Genomic DNA, 22691 nt, shown 5'->3' with positions numbered 1-22691 from the left:
CAAAGATGAGAAACATTATGCATCTTAAAGCTCAGAAACTCTGTCCAATTTGCTGAATTACTCCAACGACTGTGTACCTTACTCTTCAGCTCTGTAAATCCTGGGCTTAGGCCAAAAGCAAGAAAATGTGACCTGACCTTCTTTGGGACCTCCTAGCCCCCCGTCTCCATCCTGCCTCTTCGGCACCTCCTAACCATCACTCCTTCCCAACAGCGGATGCCCCTCGCCTCCGACCCTCACCAATGGCTACGGGATGGTGCGGGGCTGAGAAGCCAACCAGGGACCAGCCAGCCTGTCTCTCCTGTTTTCACATCCCCTGAGATTCTCTAAGAAGGAGTGGAGGTAGCTAGTCCCTCGGCAGTAAGGATGTGACTTCGCGAGTCACAAAGTCAGATCACCAGGAAGAAGGGGTGGAACAAGTCATGGAAAAAACAGCTTCTAGCCTTTTCTTTCCCCACACATTTTTCAAGGCTGCTGCACATACACCCAAACATATTCACACATGTTCACCAAGGAGGGAGTAAACTCAGCTGCAGCAGTGTCACACACAATATGTTGTCCTGATTCTATATACGTTTGGGAACGGGCTCGAGTTCTCAGGCTCTGGGCCAGCCAACGCTGTGGGTGTTGAACAATACCTACCACCAGACGAACAGATGCGCACAGTGCCAACAGCTCTGGAGGGACCTGCGTGTGCTCCTTCAAGGAAAGGGAGAGTAGCATGGAGATCAGGAAAGAAAGGGAGGAGAGACCTCGGAGTACCCACTTAAACTATGAGTCGACCAGCACCACCGTTGCCTGCCTGCCAGGGGACGGGGTGTGGCTGAGATAACTTCGAGGAGAGCTGACAGCAGAAACGCTAGGGATGCTAAAACTTCCCTGCAACCTTGGCTTTCTCTGCACAGTGTCCTTTCCAAGAAGAGTTCACACAGAGTTTACATACGTCCTATCTGTCGCCACTAACACTCCTCAGAGGCATTTCTGTCCTTACCATCACACCTGCATCACACCAATGTACTGACCATTAAGAGGGGGAAAAAATCAATGGGATTTGATCAACAGCAAAAAGCCCTGATGATTAGATTTTGTGAACAGGCTTCACTGAACAGAAAACATCCCTTTTTGTAGATCTGGAGAACAGTGAGAGATTAAAATAAACACACGAAGAGATGCAAAACCAAACAGATAAACCAACACATCTTTCCTGTTATACATTTGATCATCTCATGCTTTTGGTCAAGGGGAAAAAAAAGCCATAGTATAGAAAGATATAACAAATGAATTCCATCATCAATTGATAATAGCCCGTAACCAAATATACAATTATAGCATACATCCGTGACTTCCCCTCATTCTCCTCTTTCCTGTCTCTGCCCTTTACATCATCTCCTTTCAGCGGTCATCCCCTTTTCACTGCAGAACTTACTGTCCTCATGGGCAAAGCACAACAAACCTTGATGCTATAGCTGGTGGCTTCTCCTGCATCACCGGCACCCAGCACTCCAGTTCTCAATGCTCCACCTACCTGTCAACCACCCAGATTCCTGGGATAGTTCCATGAAGACCGGACTCAGGAATTCTTGTAAGGATTTGTAACGTAAAACCTTTTAAAGTACAGAGATTGTTTTAGGCTATGTTCCCCATAGCACCTAGCATGGTGCCGAAGCCAGAATAGTCTTTAAAAACTACTTCTTGGGGTGGCAAGGAAGATGCCAGGAATTCAAGCATTTGTGCAGATGGTCTCTGTTGTTACAGACTCGCGTGGCCTCAAAGACGACTGACAATAAGCAGACCTTCAGCGGGAAAATTATTCATACACAGCTTTTGGTTACCGATTTTTGATATATAACATGGCTATTATAATTTTAGGTACTAGATAATTTTGATAAAAGGTGAAATACGGAGTCTGTTTTTTAAAAAGATGCCATAACGTTAAAAATATTACAATTGCCTATGGGTTATTAAGACAATAACTAAAGCAATCATTTGCTAATGATGAACACTTCATTTAAATATTGAAAATTTTATTTATTTGCATGTAAAATGTGAATTCCGCCCCCCCCAGAAAAAGGAGGTCCGATTGATTACAATAATGACACAGGCACTGCCAGAGAGAAGGAAGCGTGGACAGGGCCACGCCCCTCCAGGAACATGGAGGTATTGGGAATGATCGTCTTCCCAGTGGGACAGCCATCCTCCTAGTACAGCACTCTAACAACACTGGCGATAGAAACGCATCAGAAAAATGTAGAGGGACAGCTGACATGGTGTAGTGGTGTCAGAAAAGCACATTTTAGTAGTGCTTAGCTTTGTAGAGAAGGGAAAAGATAAAGTCTGAGAGGCAAAAGCATCCCTGTCACCAGAAAAATGTTCTCAACTAGGCAGCAACAGTACTGCAATGATATTACTATGGTTTGGATGAAACATCCCTCAAGATATTATTTCCCTTTGCCTTAATCCTAAGCAAACTGCTAATTAGTATTTTGGCTTCCTAGATATCTCAATATCAGGAAAGAGGTTTCCATGGATTACAAACAGGAACATACTGGTTACCACAAAGAGATCATTGACATTATAAGTCAATAAATTAGTGTTCTTGGCTTCCCAGGTGGCACAGCGGTTAAGAATCCACCTGCCAATGCAGGGGACACGGGTTTGAGCCCTGGTCCAGGAAGATCCCACATGCCGCAGAGCAACTAAGCCCGTGCGCCACAACTACTGGGCCTGCGCTCTAGAGCCCATGAGCCACAAATACTGAGCCCGCGTGCTACAACTCCTGAAGCCCACACGCCTAGAGCCCGTGCTCCACAACAAGAGAAGCCACCGCAATGAGAAGCCTACGCACCACAAAGAAGAGTAGTCCCCGCTCACTGCAACTAGAGAAAAGCCCACATGCAGCAACAAAGACCCAATGCAGCCAAAAATAAATAAATAAAATAAATTAGTGTTCTGATAAATACTTATGATAATAGTCAATTACCCAACAGAAATACTTATTTATGTAGGGTAACTGATAAAGTTGAGTTTCTGGTCCTTCTTAGCTAAGGACAGAGCTTGAACCAGAGTCAGACTCCAGAGTCACTGTTCCTTTCCCCCATCCTGTTCTCTCACTCAATTCCAATAACTCTCTTTGGCCTCAGTGTTAAACCTTCCTCATGAAAACTTCAAAGACTGTGATTAAATCAATTCGTTTTTCTAGGAGCTTCCTGGTAGCCAAGACAAAAAGGGCAAGAAACTTTGGCGGATAATTAGTTCTCATTACCCGATAAAAGGATCCTTTGGAAACCAATATTAAGAGATATTAAAATCCTATTTTCATCTACCATTTAGACTGTAGGGAGAAAAAGACTTATGAGTAACAGTTTTACATGATTTCATTCAAGGAAAGCAGATTTTTCAAAAGATGAAACACTATTCTTAGCCTCAACCCCAGCGCTATCCCTATCAAGTAAGTAGTTCAGAATTTGCTTAAGTCTTTGAAAAATGCTAATGCTGTATTCCTAACTAGGAATGTTAACATATAAAAGTTGAGAGCCAGAAGTTTATTTCAAGTCAGTTGTTTAAAACACAAAATATTTCTCCATGAAAATAGTAGTCTTAAAATTATGGGAATTACTAGGGGGAAGCCCAGGAAATCCTATTTGACCCCAAATGTAGCTGAAATGGTGCTAATAGCAATCATGATCAGACACCACGTTTTGGTCCCTGGACCTTGAGCCAGGTTGCTCCAGGCTGCACAGTGGCTCCCCCAGCCCTGATTCTGCTCCAAAACGGGGCTGCCATGAACCCCTCATCTCTGCTCAGAACCAAGCCTCAGGGTGCCCAGACTCTAGTCAGGGCCCCTGCCCACCGAGATCCCAGAGACAGCACTGAGCCAGGACTCAAAGGTCCACCTTCTACGTGTCCTTCCATCTTTTAGGAAACTAGCCTCTCTAAGCCTCAGAAGTCACACCTGAATGTGCTAAGAAGCCCAGCGTTCAAGGACACCGTGGTGGGCGGGGGGCAGAAACCTCCTCTGTGAATTATTAAACTATCTCAGTTTCAAGGGAATCCTGTTCTGAGTTGCAAAAAATTGAATTACAAATAAAACACTGAAATATAATTATTGGAGCTGCCTTTACTATATTTTTACTGATGATTTTGCATTCGATTTCTTTCTCTTACAATAAACTCTGATTAGTAGCTGTCGACTTGGTGCTCCCTCTTCAGTTCTCATGAGCAACCTATGATTTCATGTCTCCTAATTCTTCAAATGCATGGCCTTGCTTTCATTATGTTTTTCTTACATTTTATTCAGGATTGACAAATCCCTTCTCAGTTTGCTTTGCTCCCTTCTCCAACAAATATTTCCTCTTCTTCTAGGCCAGTCTTTCTTTAAGAACATTCTTTCCCTTAGGATTCGCAGCAGCCTATCCAACAGAATGTGACTAGGAAATAGTCCACTTCTATGCTCTTCCCTAAGTAGCCACTCACCACATACGGCTATTGAGCCCTTGAAATGTGGTGGTTTGACTGAGAAACTGAGTTTTTAATTTCACTGAATTTTGACGAATTTAAATTACAGTAGCCACATAGGGCAAGTGGCTACCCAAAAATGTAAAGATGCTGTTATTGGTTTCCCCACTGGAACTGAATTTGACATTGGAATTGAATTTGCGTGTGTGTGTGTGTGTGTGTGTGTGTGTGTGTGTGTGTGTGTGCCTGTCTGTCTGTCTGTCTGTCTATCTACAGCTTCCTGGCATTGTTTTTGCTTTAAGGTCTCTTGACTGGAGGGATAAGCAGCCTTTTTCTTACGATAAGGCTGAAAAGGTACTGATTTTGCTTTGGAGACTTCTACAGGTAGGAGAAAGTCTCCACCTGGCTGTAGGATGATCACATTTGCTACTGATAGTGTTCAATCAATCTGCCCTGCCCCATGTTTAAAAAAAAAAAAAAAAACACAAAATAAACAAATCTTTTTGATCCCTACCTCCCCTGCCAGCTTATCATCCTACTTCCTTGTTCTATAAAACAAAACCCATTGTAAGAGCTTCCCACACTGGCTGCCTCGCGTCCCGCTCCCCCCGTTCTGCCCTGGGACTTCAGGCCTTCCTCCTGTCCCTGCACAGAACAGCTCTCCCCAAGGTCCGCCTGGAATCCACACTGCCAAGTCCACCATTAACTTCCTGGGGCCTCTGTCACCGTTGCTTGCTTTCTCCTTGAAATGCTTCCTCCTCTTGGCCTCTGGGCCACCATATGCCTGGCCTTCCTGTTCCTCTCAGCCACTGTTGGTGGCATCTCCTCTTCCCGTATTCCGGAGGCTGCTGGGCTCATTTCTCAGCTGTTTACTGGCATCTCTCTAAGAGAGTGCGACTATCTCAGTAAGCCCACATGCCGTGCACCTTCTCATGACTGTTGTTGGTCCCCTTAGCACCAGCATCAGACATCTCACTGTCTACTCAACCAAGAAGATGCCTGATCCGACTCGCAAAAAAGAGAGGTAAAGAGCAAGTGTACTGGTCAAATAAATCTTCAAACATGGGAGAAATAAGTGAAAGAGAAAAAAGCCATACAGGTGTTTTAGAAAACTCATGCAAGACTGCCTCTGTGTTCCTGGCAACTATTCTAACGTGGAGAATCCCCATATCTTTCCCGATCACAGACAGTTTTTTTGGCCACTGTCCACGAAGCCCCTGCTCAGATGAAGAGGGATCATCAGGGAAGGTGGAGACAGTCTTAAGGGAGGGGGAACGTCACAGCGGGGCTTTCCTTGTACCTGTTGCATCACAAGAGTCCAGGCTGCCTTCTGCTGGGTCATTGCTCATCTGCTCCTGGGTGTCTGGCCTGCTTCTCAGTGTCAGCAAAGCGGGTCCTTTGCTCCCACTTTTAAGTGTGAAGGGGAGGCAGCTGGCTGGAGAGAACAACAGGGTATGGTGTTAATGTCAACTACTAGTGAAATGTACTGTCACAATCAGGAGTGGGGCTCTCCTAGGAAGTCTCCAATCCCAGGAAGGTCATTTACACAGTGTGACCAGGGCTGCAACTGCCCCTCAATACAGGAGCGCATGCGCACGCGCACACACACACACACACACACACACACACACACACACACAAGCGCCAAACTGTGGCTTCAGAGCTGTTGTGGTCAGAAACTTACACTGGCTAGAACATCCTGCTTCTGGCCATGTACAGTGGACTCTGAGAGTTAGCTATTTGCAGGTGGCTTTAAGAGTTAGACTCAGTTTGGCAGGTTTTCCTAAGGGGATATCAGGTCAGCCTGCACTGTCTAGCACCTCCGGCAGGACCCGAAATGCAGCGAATGTGAGTGTATGTGCGTCTTGGTGCGTCAGGAGATGAGATGAGGGCGAGAGGGAAGGTGGAGGGTGAAGGGCTAGACTAACATGCTTGTTCAGTGCAGCGCCGACCTATGTTCAGCTTAGCCACAAACCTCTTTAAGAACCCAGGAATTGTGTTGTTCCTTCCTCAGGCCTGGGTCTCAGACGCATTCTCGTGACACAGTGATGTTGGTGGTATATTATCTGTAATTCACTCTAACAGCCTTTAGTATAGACAGCGTGATGTTGCGTCGTTAGCCAGTTTTAATCTACGTCCTTGGGGTAGGCAGTTAGCATCTGAGCACCTGATCAATGACGCACTTCAGAAGCGTTTCACATGTGAAAGCAGCATCGAAATCTCACACTCCGCAGGTGGCCGCTATAGATTCTTCAACTGTCTTTATTGCTGGTCATACTGGAGGGTTTGTCATCAGAATAATGGGCATTTCAGTGGTGAAATGAGGGGAATTCAAGAAGGACGAACTGGTTAGAAGATGTGGGGTTCTGCACGGTGATATGAAGAAGGTAAAAGACTCCAGCAATTCTTTCCAGTTCTGGGAGCTGCAAGTGGAGGGATCTAACATCTGGTGGGACTCAAAGGTTAGCTGAATGCTGCTGCTAGAACAGTACCGACCTTTCCTGAGTGAACATCTCCTGAGAGACCAGCAGAATGCCCAAGATGACAGTGGGCAGAGCACTGACCACCAGGAGTGGGGCTCTCCTGGGAAGTCTCCAATCACAGGTAAATGGTTTGCCTTTGTGTGTCCCTGTGCCCATTCCCTGACAAAGGTTCATCTCAGTTGCAGGATTTGGTCTGAGATTTACTTCATCCACAAGATACCTGGGGAGTGGGGAGATAGGAAAGGCACCTTGTACCCTTCACCCAGCTCTAACTACTGGGGCCCACGGGCATCTTCCATTAAGAACCTGGTTTCGAAAATACCTAAGTGGCTTGGGTCAGTTTGCAACTTCAGCTCTTCTGCTCTTGAAAGTAACTTGTAACAGTAAATGTGATTTTTAATAATAAAGGTTTCACTTTTTCTTGAAAATAAATTAGAATGAGTAGATTCATCTCTCTCGTGTGCGATCTGAAGAGCTTTCTAGAGAGGAAGGGACGGGGACAGAGTTCCCATGATCCAGTGGGAATTGCCCAGGGCCTTGGATACCCTTCCAAAGGACAGAGCTGTGCCAGTGAACGCCATCGTGGTTAACAAGGGCTGGAGACCACTTTCCTGGAGCCTCGCCCTCAAGGGCCCAGTGCTGCAGTAAAACCACGAGGGAGCAATGAAGAGCGCCCTCTGTGTCCCGATTCTGGGGGACCACACCTTCCTAGCACAGCTCCTGCGCCTAAAGCACCCAGATGCTGCTTCACACCGGCAGGGCTGATCTGGCCAGCTGAGGGGCCACGGCTGGGAGAAGCTTCCCAGTTACTGAACACACGTGCAGCGTGTGGTGCACTTGTTCTCACTGGGAGAATGGCAGTGTGCTGGGGTGCTATAGACACAGGGGGTTCGATTCAGAAGTGTGTCACGGGGCGATGTCGGGCTCAGCCTGGTCTCTTTCCACAGGGTCATGAGGTTTGCTGTCATTAAGGAAGACTCTTGGGGTGGGGACCACCGAACATCATGGGCAGAAGAGCTGGGCACTGTGTGTCGGGAAAAAAGGCAAGGACTGAGGAAAGGAGCAGAGGCGGCTGAAGACAAAGGGCATCAGAGCAAATAAGACCAGAACCACGCCAAACATCAGTGCTTTGAAAAGTTTAATCCAGCCCTCTCCACGCCAGTAACAGCAGGGTGGGGCAGTGGGGTAGAACCAGGACTGCCAGGTACATCTGTGTGCGTGCAACTATTAACTAGTGTTCATGGGTCTCTGTGTTGCTATTCTTACCTTTGATGTGTAAATAACTAACAAGAAAGCTGAGGTCACATGTCTGAAGTGAAAAATCATACAACAACCGATTACAAATAATTTCTAAGTCCTATGTACAGATTCTAGGATGCTTTATTGGTGAGAGGATGACTTTTGATATGTAATAAATATTTCGGATTAAAATGTCCCATAACATATGAATTATTTTAAGACAGCTTAACGAAGGTATAATTGACACCTAAACTGCCCATATTTAAACAGAGCACTCGGATAAATTGTGATCTACGTATGCACCCGTGAAACCATCGGCATAACATTTTGAGTAATTAGAGTTGTGTGGAAACAAAAGCACAACACGGAGAATGCTGGAGTTGGATGACTAGTAGTCTCGTCTCGGTTTCGATATTTCCCGTGCAGTATCGGTCCAGTCACATGACGTGCCTCATATGGGCTTGATGGCGGGCCACGGATATTGCCTACTTCAGGCCACCCCCAATGTGCCAAGAGTCCTTGAGGCAGGAGTGCCAGGAACCACCAGGCCGGGCGGGGCTGGAGGTGGAGGCAGCCACAGGTTTGCTTTTCCTGACCCCTCTAGCCTCCAGCCCTGTGCGGCAGATCACATATTCCTTTAAAATTTTAGGACATTCTAATGATAACTGTGTCTAAAAGACCAGGGCCAAAGTTTCTTTCTAAAATAAGAGGAATAGATACGGATTGAAACTCAACCATGAAGACTGCAGAAGAAGGACAGACATTAAAGGTCGGTAGGAGGGTCGCTCCCCCTGAAAAGCCGGGGCAGGTGGGGCAGGTGACACCTCCCTGCACTGACCTGGACCCTCCCTGCGTGGAACTGAGATCATGTCCAGCACTGCGTTACCGGCACAAACAGGCTGGTTGTCACACCAGGGAAAACAGGAATTGAATCACAAAGGGGACCTCCGGGGGCCCTGAGAGAACTCCACTAATTCACACATTAATGAAATAGGATCCGCTGTGTCTAGCTGGATTGAGCCCAGGATCTAAGGCTGTAGGGAGTCACTGTTCTGCGTACAAAGTGATGCACAAAGAAGAAAGTGTGTGTGTGAACACCCAGGGAGCCACGCTGGGGGTCCAGGGACTCCCCGGCCCAGCAAGTAGGCCAGCAGAACACCAGGGGCGACTGCTCTTCCCTGCACAGCTCAGCTGAGCAGAGACCTGTGTGAACTGGGAGCTCTGGGGCCGGACCAGCAGGATGATGGGCCCTTGGCAGGAGCCCAGGCGCACACGCGCAGCAGAGGCTGGCAGCCCTGAGGACAGCGGGCACCAGGGAGAGAATGAGACGGAGTAAAACGGCACCTCGGCAAGCGCTGGGGCTGGGAGCTGGTGACACCCATGTGCACTCACGAGCCATAACCGGTACTGTGCCCTTGTTCACACTCAAAACTGGTGAGGCTTGGGGACATACAAATTACAAACGTTTCTGAGATAAACAACCACATCTTTACACAGATGAAAACCAGGATTTCACGATTTTTAATAATAAGCTGAAAAACATTAATCCTAGACGATATGCTGCACACAGACTGGAAATTCAGCCAGCAGAAGCCGCACACGCGCTGAGAAACATCATCTGAGTCTGAGCCAATCTCGAGTTTAGACATTTTCTCCCCAAAGAAACCGTTCAGCAGATTCCAGGAATGCTGTCTTTCGGGGCCACCGAGGAGACCACGTTTTCCTGAAGGAAGGGACTTGTCGGCGAGTAACAGATTCCAAGGGAGTGAAGGAAGGAAGGAGGGGGAGAGGTGAAAAGAGGGGACACACACACACACACACACACATGCACACACGTGCACACGTATGCACACTCTCGTACACACACTAAGCCTCTTTCAGAGTGTGAGGGGTTGGCGGTATGGAGGACCAATCAGGTGGACCAAGGTCCAGGAAAGAAGACGAGATGAAGCTGCCTGACAGAAAACAGAGGGTGACCAAATAGCTCTAACTGCGTTCTCAAAAGTGTGAGGCTCAAACCTCATTTCCCAGCATCTGTGTCCTCCGCTACGGATCCACTCAGGTTACTACGGCAAACCGCTTTCTCCCCAGCCTTATTCTGTTCCACCAGAGCAGTCGGGATTCCCTTTCTTCTATAAACCATTCCTGGGAGTCAATGTAACGTGAAATGCAGGCTCCTTGACCACACAAGGCCTCCCGCTTAGGCCCTAGGCCACAGAGTAACTTCACCCACTGAGGACAAACAGCACGAACAGCAGTTCTAACAGGAAGACCACAGAAAGAGAACACTATGTGTTCTCTCGTTCAGACTGATGAAGCCCCAGGTGCCCCGGTGCCAGCCCTGTGTCCTGCACTTACCAAGAGTCAGGGAGCCCTTCTGACAGTTGGGCACCAAGGCCTGGGTTGTAAGTTTCCACAACTGTAAAATTCACAAATTCTTTACAATTGATTCAGTTTGTGAAATTCACAGTATGTTTTTTTTTTTTATAGCGGCTCCTTCATTTTCTTTTATTTTCTCAATGAGCTCATGCACACTGCAGGGCAAAGCAGAGAGAGAGGGTGCTTCAGGATAGAGCGTGAGCCACAGGGACCGCCGAGGGGCAGTTCTCGTGCGCAGGATCTGATATCGAGTGAGCACCTGACCTTTTAGGAGGATCGTGGAGGCAATGCTATCATTTGCTGTAAGCAGGTTTCAGAGGATTAGGCCTGAGGAACCGTTTCAGTGGTGCTCCGGCAGGGAGTGGAGGTGTGGTGGAGAACTGTCTTGAGAAGAGTGCAACACTTGGAGACGTGGAGCTGAGGGCACAGGGTGGTGGCCGGCATGGAGAGCGTGCTGCAGGAGGACATTCTCTTAGGCTAATGAGCTCGGCTTTAGTGAGGGAATAAGAAGCTGATGGTGACAGGGCCTCACGTTTATGGACAAGCAACCAGGGTTCAGAGGCTGGTCGCTGTGTGAGGGAACTGGATGAAGGAGTAAGAAGGAGGGAAGGAGGGAAGACAGTTCTTTTCCTTCCTCAGGGAAGGAGGGAAGACAGTTCTTTTCCTTGCATTTAGGAAAAAGGGGACAATGGGTGAAGACAAAGAGAATTCTGTCATGAAGAAAAGTAAGAGAGAGGAAGCACTACGATGGTTTTGGTGGTGCAGTGGTTAAGAATCCACCTGCCAATGCAGGGGACACGGGTTCAATCCCCGGTCCGGAAAGATCCCACATGCCGCAGAGCAACTAAGCCTGTGCACTACAACTTCTGAGCCCGCGTGCTGCAACTACTGAAGCCCACACACCTAGAGCCCGTGCTCCACAAAAGAAGCCACCGCAATGAGAAGCCTGCGCACCTGATTCCCACTAGCTATCTATTTTACATTTGGTAGTACGTATAAGTCCATGCCACTCTCTCACTTTGTCCCAGCTTACCCTTCCCCCTCCCCGTGTCCTCAAGTCAATTCTCTACGTCTGAAACTAACACACCATTGTAAAGCAATTATACACCAATAAAGATGTTTAAAAAATAATTATAAATAAAATTTAAAAAGAAGCCTGTGCACTGCAACGGAGAGCAGCCCCCGCTCGCAGCAACTAAAGAAAGCCCGTGCGAAACAATGAAGACCCAAAGCAGCCAAAAGAAAACAAAAAAAGGATGGTTTTGAACGTTTGAGTAAGATGAAATTTCTGTGAACACAAATCTTTTCTTTTTAATGGCTATTCCTGATTTAAAATGTTTTTATATCGTGGTACATATGCATAACATTTTGCCATAAAATTTTACCATTTCAACCTTTTTAAAGTGTTTGGTTCTGTGGCATTAAGTACATTCGCACTGTTGTGCAGACATTACCACAATCCATCTCCAAGTCTTTTCACTTCCCAAACTAAAACTCTGTGCCCATTAAAAACTATTTCCCCATTCTTTCCACCCCGAGCCCTGGAAACCCCCATTCCACTTTCCGTCTCTGTGAATCTGACTACTTTAGGCACTTTATATAAGGGGAATCACACAGTATTTGTCTTTTTGTAACTTGTTTATTTCACTTAACATAATGCCCAGGGTTCATCCATGTTGTAGTTATGTGTCAGAACTCCCTACCTCCTTAAGGCTGAATAATATTCCACTATGTGGATATACCAAATTCTGTTATCCATTCATCTCTGGATGGACACTTGGGTTGCTTCCACCTTTTGGCAATTGTGAATAATGCTACTGTGAATATGGATGTACAACGATCTTTTTGAACTCCTGCTTTCATGTCTTTTGGGTATATTTCCAGAAGTGAAATGGCTGGATCATATGATAATTATATATTTAATTTTTTGAGGAATCACTATACTATTTTCCACAGCTTCTGCATCATTTTTACATTCCCATCAACAATGCACAAGGGTCCAATATTTCCATATCCTCACCAGCACTTGTTACTTTGTTTCCCCCACCCCTTTTTTTTAATAACAGCCATCCTAAGATTGTGAAGTGGTATCTCATTGTGGTCTTGATTTGCATTTCTCTAATGCTCAGTGATGTTAAGCACCTTTTCATGTGCTTACTGGACATCTGTATATCTTCTCTGGAGAAATGTCTATACAAGTCTTTTGCCCATTTTTTAATCAGGTTGTTTTTTGTTGTTGTTGTTGAGTTGTAGGAGTGCTTTTCACAATTTGGATATCAATCCGTTATCAGATATATGATTTGCAAATATTTTGTCCCATTCTGTGGGCTGCCTTTTCACTCTTTTTTATTGTGCCCCAAATTAAAAGTTTTAAATTTTGATGAAGTCCAAGCTATCCCTTTCTTTTTGTCATTGTTGTCCATGCTTTTGGTGTCATGCCCAGGAAATCACTGTAAATCCAATGTCATAGAGCTCTTCTCCTTTATTTTTTCTTAAGAGTTTTATAGTTTTAGCTCATATGTTTAGGTATTTGGTCAACTTTGAGTTAATTTCTTTGAAAATGGAAAATATGGCACAAATTTACTTGTCACCCTTGCACACGGGCCATGCTCACCTTCTCTGTATAGTTCCAAGCTTAGTACATGTCCTGACAAACCAAGCACCGAAAGTAAATAAACCCTTGGAGGAAATTCCTCAACACAAATGTATGAAAGTAAACCTGTCTGTGTTACACTTACAGTAATAAGTGTTCTCGCTCTCTGTCCTGGGGATTCAGCATATTTATCCCGGGTCCGCCAGATGCTTTAACTGCCACTGCTCAGGCCCAGCTCCGCCTCCCGCGTGCTCAGTGAAGCTCTTCCTTAAGGTTCTCACCTTGACTCTCACACATTCTATAATCATTCTCCGTGCGTGGCCAGCATCTTTCCCACTCCCAATGCCAAGCCAGCGGGGTCACAGCAAGATTTTTAGGTCCTGCTGTGAATTTTCCATAATTTTCAGATGGAAGCTGTGATAAGGACATATTTCTAAGAATTGAGACACTGATTTAAACAAGGGGGGGTTGGACTGAAAGCCTTACATTGAGAGTCTAGCCCCTCAGGTACTTTCCCCTATCCCTAGAAGAAACAGAGGATTTATTCTTGGGACAAACTAAACCAGAGAGACTCTAAACTCAGACACACTGACTGGATAGAGGACTCAGAACACTGTACATGCAGGAGGGCAGAGCTGAAGCTCTAGACCGACAGGAACACAGGGAGAGTCAGCATTTCAGTGTTTCAGACTCTAAGGTGCCCACCACTGCCCCAACTGCCTCCCCCCATCCTGCTGCTGGAGTGCACGCTTCCAGGGGTATCCTCCTGCCCCACCCCTGCCCCGACAAGACACGGGAACACTTTTCCCTGAAGAAACCGAACAGTACCAAGGAAAAGACCTACACGTTCTGACGTTTGTGAGGGTGTCCCTAGGCAGTCACTCTACAGCAAGCTCACCAGACCAAAATCGCTGACTTCCTCCCCACTTCGCTGGAGCTCCCTGTTGGCTTTCAGCGCCTCACTCTTCAGTAGGAAAGGATGATGAAGGATAATATGATAATCAAGGAAAGCTTCCAACACAGAAGACTGAGGCTAAAATAATAAACAGTTTAAAGAACCTTGGAAAGAGACCACACAGGGAGGAAAATAGTTCTTAACACTATAATATTCTCAGAGAGAGAAGAAAATATATTACATTCATGGTAAAAAGAATGCTATAAAAGGAACAACTAGAGAAGGGAGTTTTTAAAAATAGAATATTAAAAATGGTACAAATCAGTGGAGAATTTCAGGGATAAAACTGAAGAACTCTCTCAGAAAGTAGAGCAAAAATACAAAAATAGCGAAAGAAGAGGAAAGATAAGAAAATATAAGGATTCATTCAACACAGAAAGAACAACAACAGAAGAAATTATCAAAGAAATAACACAGGAAAATAACCGAGGGCTGAAGCATCCAAGTCTCTGTACTGTATGGTACATCACATGCCTGGAACAATAAATTTAAAGAGACCAAGACACATCATTGTGAAATTTATTATCAGTGGAGATCCAGAACAGAGCCCAAGAGCTCCCAGAGAAGGAAAGGGGCCACAAACAAAGGAAAGGGAAGGAGAATGGTGTTCTCTTCCTCAAGAACACTAGAAGACAGTGGAGTGAAGTGTCCAGAGCTCAGATGAAAAAGGAGTTTCAACCTGGAATTCTGTATCCGTTGAAAATATCATGGAGGGAGGAAAAAAGGTATCTTTAGACATACACAGTCTCAAAACGTTTCTCTCCCAGGTACCCTTGGTCAGAAAGTCACTAGACGATGGGATCTGACAAAGTGAGGGAGCACACCAAGGAAAAGAGAAACACGAGACAGTGGGAGCTCCCAAGGTCTGTCCCAGGTTGACGATGATAGGGGCTCCCAGGGCAGCAGGCGTGCAACACATGTAGCCCTTCCGGTGGGTCAGAGCTAAAGGTGGTGGGGGAGTGCTCCAAGGGAAAAGACCACCGAGCTAGTACCGTGCTTTAAACATGTTTGGAATAAATTTGGAAACTGTATTGTTAGCTGTGACAAATCTGTTAGAGCATCTGGAAAAAAAAAAAAATCCAAACTAAGATATAGCTAAAACACAAAGCACCCATAAAACAAGGTTAATACTAATTGAAGGGAAAATAAAAGTGATGCAAGAGAAGAAACGGAATCCAGGTACCCTATTGGGCTCAGGCATGAGGAATATTTACATGGACCAAATAACGCAAATGCCACCACGTTAGCCAATAACTGAGATCTCAACACACTGAGCTCATGAGGGTGCATGGCGGGAGTGAGTGTCAGGAGAGTTAGTCCTCACTTCCATCACAGAAAATCAGTAGGTGATGTGATGTGACTGGTTAGAGGTAGGGAGTTGTAATACAATTTTAGGATGAATAAATGCAAGTCCAGTCTCAAGAAACGGAAGACTGTCACAACCAACCCTCTGCTCTGGCCAGGCCACGTATGCAGTATCGTTCTCAGTTCCAAGGTCTAAGGAGGTCACTGGTTGTGTTTATGCAGAGTCTTGAAACTGGCAAAGAGCAATCACATGGAGAGTATGGGTATCTGTAACCACAGACCTTCCTTAACTTACGAAGGGGCCACGACCTGATAAGCCCATCATCATCTGACAGTACCATGAAGTCGAGAATATATTTAATACACCTAACCCACTGAACATTGTGGCTTAGCCAGGCCTGCCTTAAATGTACTCAGAACACCTACATTAGCCTGCAGTCGGACAAAATCACCTAACACAAAGCCTGTTTTATAGTAAGTGTTGAATATCTCATGTAATTTATTGAATACTGTAAAGTGAAGAACAGAATGGTTGTTAAGTGTCCTGGTTGTTTACCCTCATGATCTCGGGGCTGACTGGGAGCTGCAGCTCACTGACACTGCCCAGCATCATGAGAGAAGATGATACCCCATGTCACTAGCCTGGAAAAGATGAAAATTCAAAATTCGGAGTACTGTTTCTACTGAATGCGTATTGCTTTCACATGACTGTAAAGTTGAAAAATGCTAAGCCAAACCATCATAATGTGGGGACTGTCTGTAGTCTTAAAAATTTAGAACAGGGGCTTCCCTGGTGGCGCAGCGGTTGAGAGTCCGCCTGCCGATGCAGGGGACACGGGTTCTTGCCCCGGTCCGGGAGGATCCCACATGCCATGGAGCACCTAAGCCCGTGAGCCATGGCCGCTGAGCCTGCGCGTCCGGAGCCTGTGCTCCGCAGCGGGAGAGGCCACAGCAGTGAGAGGCCCGCGTACCGCAAAAAAAAAAAAAATTTAGAACATCATACAGAACAGCAATACATTAGACATTTTTAAATGTAGAGGATTAAAAAAAGTTAAATGGAGAGAGAGACTGACTCATTATAAAGGACTTTCTAATTCAAATTGAGATATTCCAAAATAAAATGGGTTGCCTTGCACTGTTGGGATTAGAAGTGGGCCCCTGTCGGGGGGAACAGGGGGGCAAAGTCACATGGCTTTTCTGCCCTGTTGGCTGAGACCAAGTTCTAGTGTGAAGGGTTTATGATTTAATGCATTTTATCACTTCCTCTGAACCTTGAGCTAGAAAGTACACTTCAAAAATATTTGATTTAAGTGGTTGGTGAGAAATGATTTCATCCCCAATCCAATTCATTACTTCTTAACTTGAAAACACTGTATTGCTTTTTATGTGCTTCCAAGTAAATGATACTTTGGGGCATGAATTAACACCCAAGAGAATCTTCTAAGAATGGTAGATCTGAACTTCTCAGCTGCTCTGGGGAGGCTCCTCTGTCACCCTTCATTCCTGCCCTTACTCTAAATGCCACTTACACACTGACATCATAAGTGGTTCCAGACACCGTCAGGGGTCCACAGTGAATTAACAAGCCACAGAATCCAGATGCTTTTGCCGGTAAACAGCTTCTTTGCAGGAAAAATAAACAGAACAAGAAGGACATTCACTGACCTCCTCTACCACATTCACTCCCACACTTCACACCCAGTAAGCGTGCGAGCCCCATCTGTAGACTCACTGGTCCACAAATATCACCCATCTCATGCATGTTTGCACTCCTTCTTTTAATTAATTCACGAGTGTTTTAAATAACATACAGCGAGTAGAGTCTATACAAAAAGATACTAATATATAAATTACGGAGGCTGAGACTAATAAAATTACCAAAGCCGTTAAAAATTTCCTCTGAGGACTACTGAGTACAATCTTGTCACGTCAAGCTACAAATTGTTGGTGCTTAAATTACAGTTCTCATGGCATTACACTCCTTCTAAACCTAGGGATTCCAAGGTGATTTCTTACATGGGCGTTAAACCACAAACTTACATATTTCATCAAATATATTTCCCCGCAATTTTTTGAGTGGTAAGGAATTATTTACGTGATTACGTCAGGTAATTCTACCAGATTAACCTCATCTTGAGATTGGATGAACTTTATGGAAATCTATTTCCAAGGCATGTCCAGTGCTGTGATATAAAGCAAATATGATGGGTTCCTTGCTACATTTACCCATTTACCATTATCTGTGGCTCCCTTCGACCTACTCCTGCCCCACTGGTTTATAACTATGACACAAGTGTTAGAGGGTTCATTTTTACTCATATTCAATACCAGGTAAGGTAAGACACCTGCAAAGTCTGGTATATACAAAGTTCAGGGTCTCTACTTCTGCTGAGCTGATAAATCAGTTCACATCATGTCACCCCTCCACAGGTAAAACAATGTGGCCCACTGACCTTATGAATCCTTTCATGAAATTTGTTCCCAAATAAATAAATCTATATTTTCCACCTAGAAGCTTAATTTGGACAGCATTTTTGCTTGACCTCGACACAGTAATTCCTCTCAATCCAATATAAACAAAACATGAACACAGCCCCGTCACCCTCTGCTTCAGACAATAACGTGAATGCTTAGCCGTCCGCCTCCTATCTGCAGTTACATACAATCCAGCCAGGGCAGGGGGTAATACACAGCTATGACTTCAGAGCAGATGTGGCCAGAGCCACCATCGCATGGGCTGTGGCGGTTCAGCGGAGGTGAGTGTCCCCAGCAAGCGAGGCTGTGGAACTCTGACCTGGACGGCAATCACAATTCCCGAGATTCACTCTAGACAAACCCCAATTTCTCCTCTGTCCACCTCTCCCCTTGCTTTCTCTCTCCTTTGCTTTCTCAGGAGATGGGGGTGAGTGCTTACTATCTAGTATGGAAAGATCTGTGAGTCCTTTCATTTATGACACGACATATCCTGCAAAAAGAGTGAGCATTCGTTGTCCCCTTCCCCATGAAATTCCACGTGCTCACACTCAGCGGAGGCATGTGCTCACAAGGGCACAGGTGGAAACAGTGCAGCTGGAAATCCAAGTTGTGTCCATCGCCCTCCAAAGCCCCTGGTGGGCTGTGCAGATTCTGAATCTCCCAGTGATCAAAAGACCGCATATTTTGCTATAGTTGTTAACAATTCCATACGTTAGATTCTATATTTTAGAAACAGCAGGGAAATGAGTACATGACTTCAAGCCTCTTCCAGAGAAGACCTGAATTTTAACTATCTCACTTTGAGCTTTGTTTACAACACAAATGCTGTTTCTGATTAGCTGCCTCAAATTACTTAAACATTTTTAAGCCAGTTTTGAAGGTATATGAACAAACAAGGAATAAAATAAGGGCCTGATTATTTTTTTATTTTCCCTTGGAGGTCAGTCTGTGACTTTTATTCAGATAATAAAATTCCTCTGAGAGATGCTGAAAAAAAAAGAAACTTTATTTCACTGAGAAATGCATGCCGTGAACTATGTAAAAGCTATTCCAGAATCAGGACTATTCAGGCTTCTCCGTGTATGCTACAGGCTTAAAGTTTGTAGCATGTAGTTAGTTCATCAAAAATAAAACTTTGAAGATTATTCAGCAAACCACTACATATAAAATGACCTTTATTGTGTGCATACACAGGGTCACACTAGGAAGATGCTGGCAGACTTCCCCATATACTCACTATGCAAAATTGGAGTTTTATTTAAACTCATAGCATTATGATGTTGGAATTGAAAAAGACACTAGAAGTCTCTAAGTCTAATATCCCAGGGGCTCAGATTTTTCATCTATAAAATGAGCTAATGAAATCTTTCCTGCTCTCCTCAGGGCCATTTTGAGACCAAGAGTGTCACAGATGTGAAAAGTATGGCGAGAAAATTAGAAGAGCTATACAAATGCAAAATTAAATTATTACTCCTATTACCATCATTCTGATAGACAAATAGGTAAACAACTAGACTGTTAGAAAAAGACTAGCTAAAAATCAGGCTTGTAATCTTGTCTTTACAAACCTGATATAGTAGTGTTTCTTTTTGATATCTTCATGAGATCCATCTAGTCATTTAGCCTTTGAATATGCCAAGTGTAATTTCAAAGTTTCTTTTATCACGCCTACCAGGTCCTTATAATTCCTCTAAGCTATACTTACAAGGGAAATTAACGGAAGTCTGTTCAAATTTCCACATTTACTGGGAAACGGCTATAATCAAATGAGGTTTACTTGTATTACCAGCGATTAGGTAGAAGGAAATGCAGAGTGAAAACAACAAGGCGCAGTAAGCAGGTTAAACACCTGGAAGTCAGGAGACTGCTGGTCAGTCACGGGGACAACGTCAGATTCCAGTGGCGCCTTTCTCAACACGGCAGATGCAGGTTCCCTCTTCAGGGACGGAGAAGACCGAGCCGTTGTAGGTTGTTCATTTAAGATCATTTCCTGTGGTATCCACGAGACTCGTGCAGTCAGGTGTGGCGTGAGGAACTGGTTACAGTTTACCCTAAAGTGTGCGGCTGCTTCTCGACGCTCATTCTTCTTAACGTTGCCATTGCTTTTCAGTAGTTACTGGAAAAACCAACCATGTTTACTTATCCCTTCCTCTTAGTGTTTGACTGAAGGCATCCCCTGCCACCACCTTTCTGCCTCCATGCTCTTCTTTTGTTGCTTCCCATACAGACACACTCTTTCTGCCACAATTGACCATCAACATGTGTCTGATGTGTCATCTGCAGCTCCATGTCATCGTCTGCAAAATTCAATGTGGCAGTTTCTCTGTCTGTCTGGTGAAGGACCTGGCTGTGAGCGCAATCGTTTTGAAGGATCCTGTCTACCTGGTACAAGCTACAGAAGTTGAGTTACATCAGCACACTCTGTCTTCTTCAGAGGCTCACACTCCCTGCTAAGAGAATATGCTCTTACGAATAACAGCTCTATTTCTACTTGATTTAATATGAACAAGTATATAATATATATATATATTTTTTTTTAAGAGAATTTTTAAAATTTATTTATTTATTTTATTTTTGGTTGTGTTGTGTTTTTGTTGGCTTCTCTTGTTGTGGAGCACAGGTTCTAGGCGTGCTGGCTTCAGGAGTTGTGGCACGTGGGCTCAGTAGTTGTGGCCTGCAGGCTCTAGAGCGCAGGCTCAGTAGTTGTGGCGCATGGGCTTAGTTGCTCCGCGGCATGTGGGATCTTCCCAGACCAGGGCTTGAACCCGTGTCCCCTGCACTGGCAGGCGGATTCTTAACCTCTGTGCCACCAGGGAAGCCCCAAGTATATAATATATTGTGCTTCAGTACACATGCAAGGCAGGGGAAGGAAGAACCAAGGAGTCACATCATTTACAGGACAAATTTCCAGGGTTTCAATGAACAAAGGCAACTCATCCCACAAGAATGTTCACGCCCTGCAACGTTCCAGCCCTTGGAGGGAAAGAGGGAGGAAGATAAAGGAAGTCCAGCAATCCTCTATTCCCTGAAGCAATCAAATATATAAATTGATAAATATTTTATAGAACTGGAAAACACTATCATGTTGGGAAAAAAAAATGAGGAAACAAAGAAATTTTTTCCTGGGGAAAAGAATTATCCTCAACAGTTAGATGAAAATATTCAAAATTTTACATTGGTGATAAGCAAGATAAATGAGTTCTCAGATAATATAAGTTAAGCATTGTCAGCAAAAACTTGAAGCGATGACCACGGAGCTAAGCATGGGGAGAGAGGTGGCGGGCAGGGTGTTGCAAAAGCCCAGTGGTTGCAAGTTAGAAGGACTCTGGGCCAGTAATCTTTGCTGATTTGCTTGTAAGAGCGGGGCTGGGGGTATCCAGTGGTTAGATCCCACACAGCCTGAGAATCAGCTTCCCTGGGCAAACCCGGCCCTCCCGACATCAGGACATAGGCTAGCACAGGACGTCCCCTGCTGAGCTGAACACACAGCACAGTATTTTATAAGCACAGTTGCCTATGAAAGGAAAACAAGCTGAAACTCCCCTTTGGGAAAAGCGCTCCACTTCATTCGTGACCAAACTGGAGATTACAGAGAAGCCCAAACGTGCTCCAAACCAACAAAACAGAAAGCACCCCAAGGACAGATGGGCAAGTCTAGTGAGAATAAAATGTGATACACCACTGTGTCAATAGATAGCCCAAGGGAAAGGGTTCTTCTGAGGGCACAGGAGGAGAGAGCGCTGAGGCATGTCTGCCCTTCCATCCACCCTGCCTCCGTGCCAGAGTCTGCACTGTGGGCCCCGTGCTGGACAGGAAACGCTTCCCCAGCTGTGATGACGACACACTGGACCCCACCGTGCATGAGCTGAGGGCTGACCTCAGACACAAGCACTGACCACAGGAGACCAGTGACTAATACGGAGGAGAGTTCTTGAGAATTGACACTAGTTTCCTCCTCCAAACCACGTACTAACGGCGCAGCCGAATTTTACTTACCTTTGTGTCATGATTCCATCTCAGGAGCTCACATCAGAGGTCAGCACACAGAGCTTGTCAGAGAACCCAGACCACCCCCGTGAATCGTGTGCAACGCATGCCTGCTGAAGACGAGGGGCCTTTCCAGGGGCCCAGGGATGTTCTAAAAAGACAATTCTCCACGCCTATATTCCTCTTCCTTCCTCTCCCTGAACCGAGTTCAGGGTCCAGGAGGGAATCACTACCAGAAAGCCGGCCCCTAACTGACAGATAGCCCTGGGAGTGTCTCCTGAGTGGGCCAGCTCACTGGTTATTTTCCTAAGGCTGAAGCCACAGTGGTACACTCAAGAATTCAAAATGTTTATGGAAATTTGAAGGGAACAGATAGGAGGAAGAGGGCCAGGAGATCGAAAATTATAAAAGAAATGAATAAATCATTTGCTTTCTTGTCCAGTCACTTGATCACTGCAAGGAAAAATCTTAGTCTGTTTGTTTATTTAATGAAACATAACCTGAATAATCCATGTTTCCAAAGAAAAATGAAGACATTTTATTTTGTCCAGCTGCTTTTCATCTTATGCTGCTGAAAAGACCAAAATTCAAAGCTGCTTTGTACGTTTGCAAAAATGAGATGAGGGGGGAGAAAAAACCGAAAGGGATTTTACATTTTTTTCTTCTCAGACAACTAGGCCTTAGTCTTCAGCAGAAAACTAGGCAAAAATCCAACAGTTCAAGGAATCCCCGCCTACCCCTAACACATACATTTTTCAGGGGATAAGACAGTGACGAGATAGGGCAGTTCCCAGGAACACTGCTTGGGCAGGGTTTCTTC

At 45.2% G+C, this 22691-nt stretch overlaps 1 protein-coding gene and 1 non-coding gene across 2 annotated transcripts in view; both read right to left on the bottom strand.

The window, feature by feature from the left end:
- The window catches only part of PDE10A (phosphodiesterase 10A), a 583168-nt gene that overhangs the window by 335705 nt on the left and 224772 nt on the right, over positions 1-22691 (bottom strand). The window contains exon 2 of the mRNA XM_033404002.2: positions 5756-5890. Within this exon, the coding sequence (XP_033259893.1) occupies positions 5756-5890 (135 nt within the window). The remainder of the gene's footprint in view (positions 1-5755; positions 5891-22691) is intronic.
- Positions 13113-13219, bottom strand: LOC117196278 (U6 spliceosomal RNA). The gene has a single exon (XR_004476391.1). It is a non-coding gene; the product is annotated as a U6 spliceosomal RNA (small nuclear RNA).

Source organism: Orcinus orca, chromosome 12, assembly GCF_937001465.1.
Source record: "Orcinus orca chromosome 12, mOrcOrc1.1, whole genome shotgun sequence".
Taxonomy (NCBI): Eukaryota; Metazoa; Chordata; class Mammalia; order Artiodactyla; family Delphinidae; genus Orcinus; species Orcinus orca.
Note: the sequence above shows the minus strand (reverse complement) of the source record. Positions and strands in the feature narration are given on the sequence as shown.